Source organism: Tachyglossus aculeatus, chromosome 2 (assembly GCF_015852505.1).
Source record: "Tachyglossus aculeatus isolate mTacAcu1 chromosome 2, mTacAcu1.pri, whole genome shotgun sequence".
NCBI classification, from domain to species: domain Eukaryota; kingdom Metazoa; phylum Chordata; class Mammalia; order Monotremata; family Tachyglossidae; genus Tachyglossus; species Tachyglossus aculeatus.
Window position 1 is genome coordinate 130,814,471 of NC_052067.1, and position 8,959 is coordinate 130,823,429.

General features: G+C 47.8%; 1 protein-coding gene across 2 annotated transcripts in view; it reads left to right on the forward strand.

The window, feature by feature from the left end:
- Positions 1-1,482: 1,482 nt before the first annotated feature.
- Positions 1,483-8,959, forward strand: part of GCC2 (GRIP and coiled-coil domain containing 2) — a 155,542-nt gene continuing 148,065 nt past the window's right edge. For both annotated transcript variants that reach the window (XM_038759937.1, XM_038759938.1), the window contains exons 1-2: positions 1,483-1,555; positions 7,997-8,056. In XM_038759937.1, the coding sequence (XP_038615865.1) occupies positions 1,550-1,555; positions 7,997-8,056 (66 nt within the window). In that variant the 5' untranslated portion in view covers positions 1,483-1,549. The remainder of the gene's footprint in view (positions 1,556-7,996; positions 8,057-8,959) is intronic.

The following is an 8,959-nucleotide window of genomic DNA, read 5'->3' on the forward strand; positions in this document are numbered from 1 at the left end:
TGCAGAGCACTGTACTAAGCGCTTGGGAAGTACAAGAGGGCAGCATATAGAGCGGTCCCCACCCAACAGTGGGCTCACAGTCTAGAAGGGGCCATTGGATGAATGAATGAATGAATGAATGAATGAATGAATGAATGAATGAATGAATGAATGAGCTGAGGGAAACCCGCCCCGTCACGGGGGCAGGGCGCGCGGCCGGAAGTGGCCGTTGGAAACCGGAAGGGGCTCCGCGAGGGGGGCGTTGCCATGGTGACCCCAGCGCGCAATAGATGCCATTCATTCATTCATTCATTCAATCGTATTTACTGAGCGATTACTGTGTGCAGAGCACTGTACTAAGCGCTTGGGAAGTACAAGGTGGTAACATAGAGAGACGGCCCCTACCCAACGGCGGGCTCACAGTCTAAAAGGGACCATTGAATGAATGAATGATTGAATGGGCTGAGGGAAAACGCCCGCCCCGTCACGGGGGCAGGGCGCGCGGCCGGAAGTGGCCGTTGGAAACCGGAAGGGGCTCCGCGAGGGGGGCGTTGCCATGGTGACCCCAGCGCGCAATAGATGCCATTCATTCATTCATTCAATCGTATTTACTGAGCGCTTACTGTGTGCAGAGCACTGTACTAAGCGCTTGGGAAGTACAAGTTGGCAACATAGAGACACGGTCCCTACCCAACGGCGGGCTCACAGTCGAGAAGGGGCCATTGGATGAATGAATGAATGAATAAATGAATGAATGAATGAGTGAATGGGCTGAGGGAAAACGCCCGCCCCGTCACGGGGGCAGGGCGCGCGGCCGGAAGTGGCCGTTGGAAACCGGAAGGGGCTCCGCGAGGGGGGCGTTGCCATGGTGACCCCAGCGCGCAATAGATGCCATTCATTCATTCATTCAATCGTATTTACTGAGCGCTTACTGTGCGCAGAGCACTCTACTAAGCGCTAGGGAAGCCCAAGTTGGCAACATAGAGACACGGTCCCTGCCCAACGGCGGGCTCACAGTCGAGAAGGGACCATTGAATGAATGAATGAATGAATGAATGAATGAATGAGCTGAGGGAAACCCGCCCTCCCCCCGTCACGGGGGCAGGGCGCGCGGCCGGAAGTGGCCGTTGGAAACCGGAAGGGGCTCCGCGAGGGGGGCGTTGCCATGGTGACCCCAGCGCGCAATAGATGCCATTCATTCATTCATTCAATCGTATTTACTGAGCGCTTACTGTGCGCAGAGCACTCTACTAAGCGCTAGGGAAGCCCAAGTTGGCAACATAGAGACACGGTCCCTGCCCAACGGCGGGCTCACAGTCGAGAAGGGACCATTGGATGAATGAATGAATGAATAAATGAATGAATGAATGAGTGAATGGGCTGAGGGAAAACGCCCGCCCCGTCACGGGGGCAGGGCGCGCGGCCGGAAGTGGCCGTTGGAAACCGGAAGGGGCTCCGCGGGGGGGGGGCGTTGCCATGGTGAGCGCCCGGCCTGCAGGGGGCGTGGGCGTGCGGCGCGTCACGTGTCCGGCGCGGTGACGTCAGACGCCGGCGGAGGGGCAGGGCCGCCATGGAGGTAACCAAGCTGACCCAACTGGGGGAGGGGGGGGCCTCACAGTGGGCACAGCACTGTGCTAAACGCTTGGGAGAGCCCACCCTAACGCAGAGAAAAAGCCTGGCTCAGGGGAAAGAGCCCAGGCTTTGGAGTCAGAGGTCATGGGTTCAAATCCCGCCTCAGCCCATTGCCAGCTGTGGGACTTTGGGCAACTCAGCTTCTCTGGGCCTCAGTTCCCTCATCTGTAAAATGGGGATGAAGACTGTGAGCCCCCCGAGGGACAACCTGATCACCTTGTCACCTCCCCAGCGCTTAGAACAGTGCTTTGCACGTAGTAAGCGCTTAACAAATGCCATCATTATTATTAACATTTATTAAGATTATTATTAATCTTTTAGACTGTGAGCCCACTGTTGGGTAGGGACTGTCTCTATGTGTTGCCAATTTGTACTTCCCAAGCGCTTAGTACAGTGCTCTGCACATAGTAAGCGCTCAATAAATACGATTGATTGATTGATTAACACTCAGCAGTGCCAGTCCTTGCCCAGGGGGGCAGGCAGCCATTGGACTAGATCCCAAGCGCTTAGCCCAGTGCTCTGCACATAATATTATCTATTACTCTATTTTATTGGTACTTATTTATTCTATTGATTTTATTTTGTTTGTATGTTTTGTTTTGTTGCCTGTCTCCCCCTTCTAGACTGTGAGCCCGCTGTTGGGTAGGGACCGTCCTGTCTTTGTTGCCAACTTGTCCTTCCCAAGCGCTAAGTACAGTGCGCTGCACACAGTAAGCGCTTAATAAGTACGATTGAGTGAATGAATGAATAATGATGATGATGATGGCATTTATTAAGCGCTTACTACGTGCAAAGCACTGTTCTAAGCGCTGGGGAGGTTACAAGGTGATCAGGATGTCCCCCGGGGGGCTCACGGTTTTAATCCCCATTTAATATATGAGGGAACTGAGGCCCAGAGAAGTTGTGACTTAATAATGATGATAGCATTTATTAAGACCTTACTATGTGCAAAGCACTGTTCTAAGCGCTGGGGAGGTTACAAGGTGATCAGGTTGTCCCACGGGGGGCTCACAGCCTTCATCCCCATTTTATAGATGAGGGAACTGAGGCCCAGACAGGTGACTTGCCCCAAGTCGCACAGCCGACAATTGGCGGAGCCGGGATTTGAACCCATGACCTCTGACTCCAAAGCCCGGGCTCTTTCCAGTGAGCCCCGCTGCTTCTCTTAGTGAATCAAATGACAGAGGTGGACATCAGGGCTGTGGGGCTGGGACAGGGAGAAATCCATTTCTAGACTGTGAGCCCACTGTTGGGGAGGGACCGTCTCTATATGTTGCCAACTTTTACTTCCCAAGGGCTTACTACAGTGCTCTGCACACAGTAAGCGCTCAATAAATACGATTGAATGAATGATAGCGCTCACCTCCTCCAGGAGGCCTTCCCTGACCGAGTCCCCCGTTTTCTTCTGTTCCTCCTCCCCTCCCCATTGCCCCCACTCCCTCTCTCTACCCTACCCCCTTTCTCTCCTCCTCAGGGTATTTTTGTACATATTTATTACTCTATTAATGATGTGTATAGAGCTATAATTCTATTCATTTTGCTGCTATTGAAGCATCAATAAATAAATAAAATTTATTTTACTTGTACATGTTTATTCTATTTATTTTGTTAATACGTTTTGTTTTGTTCTCCGTCTCTCCCTTCTAGACTGTGAGCCCACTGTTGGGTAGGGACCGTCTCTCTATGTTGCCAACTTGTACTTCCCAAGCGCTTAGTCCAGTGCTCTGCACACAGTAAGCGCTCAATAAATACGATTGAATGAATGAATGAAAGCCTGTCTACTTGTTTTGTTGTCTGCCCCCTCTTCTCGACTGCGAGCCCGTCGTTGGGCAGGGATTGTCTCTATCTGTGGCCGACTTGGACTTTCCAAGCGCCTAGTAATAATAATAATAATAATAATAATAATAATAATGATGATGGTATTTGTTAAGCGCTTACTATGTGCCAAGCACTGTTCTAAGTGCTCGGCACACAGTAAGCGATCAATAAATATGATTGAGTGAATAATATAAGGGCTGTGGGGTGGGGAGAGGGGGGAATCAATCAATCTTATTGAGCGCTTACTGTGTGCAGAGCACTGTACTAAGCGCTTGGGAAGTACAAGTTGGCAACATCTAGAGACAGTCCCTACCCAACAGTGGGCTCACAGTCTAGAAGGGAGTGGTAGTGCTTCAATCAATCAATCCTATTTATTGAGCGCTTACTGTGTGCAGAGCACTGTACTAAGCACTTGGGAAGTACAAGTTGGCAACATCTAGAGACAGTCCCTACCCAACGGTGGGCTCACAGTCTAGAAGGGAGTGGTAGTGCTTCAATCAATCAATCAATCGTATTTATTGAGCGCTTACTGTGTGCAGAGCACTGTACTAAGCGCTTGGGAAGTAAAAGTTGGCAACATATAGAGACGGTCCCTGCCCAACAGTGGGCTCACAGTCTAGAAGGGGGAGACAGAGAACAAAACCAAACATACTAACAAACAAAATAAAATAAATAGATATGTACAAGTAAAATAAATCAGGGCGGCGCAGAAGTTGAGGGGGAGGTGAGGAAAAGGGGGCTTAGTCTGGGAAGACCTCTTGGAGGAGATGGGCCTTGAGGAAGACATTGTTAAGCGCTTAGTACAGTGCTCTGCGCACAGTAAGCGCTCAATAAATTTGATTGAAGCAGGGGAGAGTGATTGTTAGATCTGAGGAGGGAAGGTGTTCCGGGCCAGTAGGAGAGAACAGTGCTCAGTGCTTAGAACAGTGCTTGGCACATAGTAAGCGCTTAACGAATAACATTATTATTATTATTATTATTGTGGAGGCCCAGTAAGAAGGTTAGCACTCCATCCTGACAATGGGTTTTGCCTCTTTGCGCCCTCCCTGCCCTGATGATTTCCTTCAGTCAGTCAGTCAATCCTCTTAATTAACAATAATAATAATAATAATAATGGTGGTATTTGGCAAGCACTTAGTGTGTGCCAGGCACTGTACTAAGCGCTGGGGTGGATACAAGCAAGTCGGGTTGGACCCAGCCCCTGTCCCCCATGGGGCTCACAGTCTTCATCTTACCTCCTTCCCCTCCCCACAGCACCTGTATGTACGTATATATGTTTGTACATATTTATTACTCTATTTATTTATTTTACTTGTACATATCTATTCTATTTATTTTATTTTGTTGGTATGTTTGGTTTTGTTCTCTGTCTCCCCCCTTTTAGACTGTGAGCCCACTGCTGGGTAGGGACTGTCTCTTTATGTTGCCGATTTGTACTTCCTGAGCGCTTAGTACAGTGCTCTGCACATAGTAAGTGCTCAATAAATACGATTGATGATGATGATGATGATTCATTAATAATAATAATGGTGGTATTTGTCAAGCGCTTACTGTGTGCCAGGCACTGTACTAAGCGCTGGGGTGGATACAAGTAAATCGGGTTGGACCCGGCCCCTGTCCCCCATGGGGCTCACAGTCTTCATCTTACCTCCTTCCCCTCCCCACGGCACCTGTATATATGTATATATGTTTGTACGTATTTATTACTCTATTTTACTTGTACATAGCTATTCTATTTATTTTATGTTGTTAGTATGTTTGGTTTTGTTCTCTGTCTCCCCCTTTGAGACTGTGAGCCCACCGTTGGGTCGGGACTGTCTCTATATGTTGCCAACTTGTACTTCCCAAGCGCTTAGTACAGTGCTCTGCACACAGTAAGCGCTCAATAAATACAATTGAATGAATTGAATGAATGAATGAATAAATATGATTGATTGATTGATTCACCCCCATTTTTTAGATGAGGGAACTGAGGCCTAGGGAGGGGAAGTGACTTGGCCAAGGTCATGCAGCAGACATGGTGTGGAGAGCGCTTACTGTGCGCAGAGCACTGTACTGAGCTCTTGGGAGAGTCCAGTACAACAGTAAACGGCGACATTCCCTGCCCACAGTGAGCTCACAGTCTACAGAGGGGGGAGAAAATCGCTGCGAAAGTGTAGAGAGTGTAGTGTGAGCCCCCCAAGGGGCAACCTGATCACCTTGTAACCTCCCCAGCGCTTAGAACAGGGCTTTGCACATAGTAAGCGCCTAATAAATGCCATCATTATTATTATTATCTCCTCCAAGATAATAAATGCTTAATAAATGCCATCAGTATTATTACCCCAGTGCTTAGAACAGTGCTTGGCACATAGTAAGCGCTTAACAAATGCCATCATTATTATTATTAAGACAATCAGATGAGAGGCAGTCCCTGAATCACACGGAAGGAGGGAGGACAGACAGACAGCGCTTAGAACAGTGCTTGGTACCTAATAAGCGCTAAACAAATACCATAATTATTATGGTAGTTAATAATACCATATTACGGTATTAATAGTATTAATTAACAATGACGATATATTAATTATATATAATAATAGTAATAATAATAGTAATAATTATGGCATTTGTTAAGCGCTTACTATGTGCAAAGCACTGTTCCAAGCGCTGGGGGGGGGGGATGCAGGGTGATCAGGTTGTCCCCCGTGGGGCTCACCGTCTTAATCCCCATTTTACAGATGAGGGAACTGAGGCGCAGAGAAGTGAAGTGACTTGCCCAAGGTCACACAGCAGACACGTGGAGGAGCTGGGATTATACTATATTGATATATTAATACTATTAATATAATATAAGGTTAATAATCGTTAATAATAATAATTAGTGTTTGCCGGAGCCCCCAGCCCTGTGCTGAGCTCCTTCTCTGTATATATGTTTGTACGTATTTATTACTCTATTTATTTATTTATTTATTTTGCTTGTACATATCTATTCTATTTATTTTATTTTGTTAGTATGTCTGCTTTTGTTCTCTGTCTCCCCCTTCTAGACTGTGAGCCCGCTGTTGGGTAGGGACCGTCTCTATATGTTGCCAACTTGGACTTCCCAAGCGCTTAGTACAGTGCTCTGCACACAGTAAGCGCTCAATAAATACGATTGATTGATTCTCTCAGCCCCCCCGAAAACGGCCATCAGCCCCCCGACTTCCTCCACCTCCTCCCGGTCAGCCTCCTCCCTCCTCCCAACCTCCCATCCCCATCCCTAGACTGTCTGTTGTGGGCAGGGAATGTGTTTGTTGTCGTAGTGTACTCTCCCAAGCGCTTAGTGCATCATCATCAATCGTATTTATTGAGCGCTTACTGTGTGCAGAGCGCTGTACTAAGCGCTTGGGAAGTACAAATTAGTACAGCGTTTGGCACACAGTAAGCACATAATAATAATAGTATTTAAGTGCTTACCATGTGCCAATGATAATAATAGTATTTGCTAAGTGCTTTCATTCTGCACACAGTAAGCGCTCAATAAATACAGTTGAATGAATGCCATTAATAATAACAGTATTTGCTAAGTGCCTACCGTGTGCCAAGCACTGTTCTAAGCGCTGGAGTAGCCCGCTGTTGGGTAGGGACCGTCTCTATATGTTGCCGACTTGTACTTCCCAAGCGCTTAGTACAGTGCTCTGCACACAGTAAGCGCTCAATAAATACGGTTGATTGATTGATTGAGTATATACAAGGCAATCAGGTTGGAAACAGTCCCTGTCCCACATAGGGCTCGCAGTCTGAATCCCCATTTTGCAGATGAGGTGACTGAGGCAAGGAGAAGTGAAGTGACTCGCCCAAGGCCACCCAGCAGACAAGTAGCGGAGCTGGGATTAGAACCCATGTCCTCTCACTTCTGCTTCTCAATAAATGTGACCGAATGAATCCCTAATCCAGCCCTCTCAATAATAATAATAATAATGATGGTGTTTGTTAAGCGCTTACTATGTGCCAAGCACTGTTCTAAGCGCTGGGGAGATACAAGGTGATCAGGTTGTCCCACGGGGGGGCTCACAGTCTTCATCCCCATTTGACAGATGAGGGAACTGAGGCCCAGAGAAGTGAAGTGACTCGCCCAAAGTCACCCAGCTGACAAGTGGCGGAGCTGGGATTTGAACCCACGACCTCTGACTCCAAAGCCCGGGCTCTTTCCACTGAGCCACGCTGCTTCTCTACTCTCAACTGCTTCCCCATCTCCAATCAATCAATCAATCAATCAATCGTATTTATTGAGCGCTTACTGGGTGCAGAGCACTGTACTAAGCGCTTGGGAAGTCCAAGTTGGCAACATAGAGAGACGGTCTCTATCCAACAAGTCCGGCCCCGCGGGTCAGCCTGGACCTAGGGACCAGCGGTCAATCGGGGGTATTTATTGAGCGCTTATCGTGTGCAGAGCACTGGACTAAGCGCTTGCCCGCAGCGAGCTTACAGGAAGAGGGGGACGGGGGCAATCTCTCCCGGGATCCGAGTCGTGCGAGCTTTTGGTCACGAGGGGAAATGAGCCGAAGGCTCTGATCCCCCCCCTTAATTTGGTTTTGTTTTCCAGGAAACGACGGGGCAAGATGGGGTGCCTTCTCCGGCTACGCCTGGGACAGGAAAATCAAAGGTAAAGTGGCTGTTGCTACAGATGCCCAAGAAGCCGTGAGTTCATAATAATAATAATAATGACGGCATTTATTAAGCGCTTACTATGTGCAAAGCACTGTTCTAAGCGCTGTGGAGGTTACAAGGTGATCAGGTTGTCCCAAGGAGGGCTCACAGTTTTCATCCCCATTTTACAGATGAGGTAACTGAGGCCCAGAGGAGTGAAGTGACTTGCCCAAAGTCACAGCTGACAAGTGGCGGAGCCGGGATTTGAACCCGTGACCTCTGACTCCAAAGCCCGTGGTCTTTCCACTGAGCCACGCTGCTGCTTATTATGCCTGGCACATAATAAGTGCTTAACAACTACTATTAAAAATACGACATTTATTATTATTATTACTACCAGTCATAATAAGAATAATAATGGCATTTGTTAAGTAATAATTATGTCTGTCTTCCCCTGTAGACCGTAAGCTCCTTGTGGGCAGGGATCCCACCTACCGACTCTTCCGTACTGTACCTCCCCAAGCATTCAGTACAGAGCCCGGGCTTTGGAGTTAGAGGTCGTGGGTTCAAATCCCGGCTCCGCCAACTGTCAGCTTTGTGACTTCGCGCAGGTCACTTAATAATGATGGCATTTATTAAGCGCTTACTATGTGCAAAGGACTGTTCTAAGCGCTGGGGAGATTACAAGGTGATCAGGTTGTCCCACGGAGGGCTCACAGTTTTCATCCCCATTTTGCAGATGAGTTAAAAACGTAACGACGAAAACCAACTGCCGGTTGATTTTTTTATTTTTTTCCCCCCGCAGAAACCGAAGAGCTATTATTTAGAGAAAGGAAGCATTCCTTATGAAAAACCGTTTTATAGGGAAAGGAACTATTCCTTAGTCTTCCTTAAGAAACAGATTGTTAGGAAGAACAAA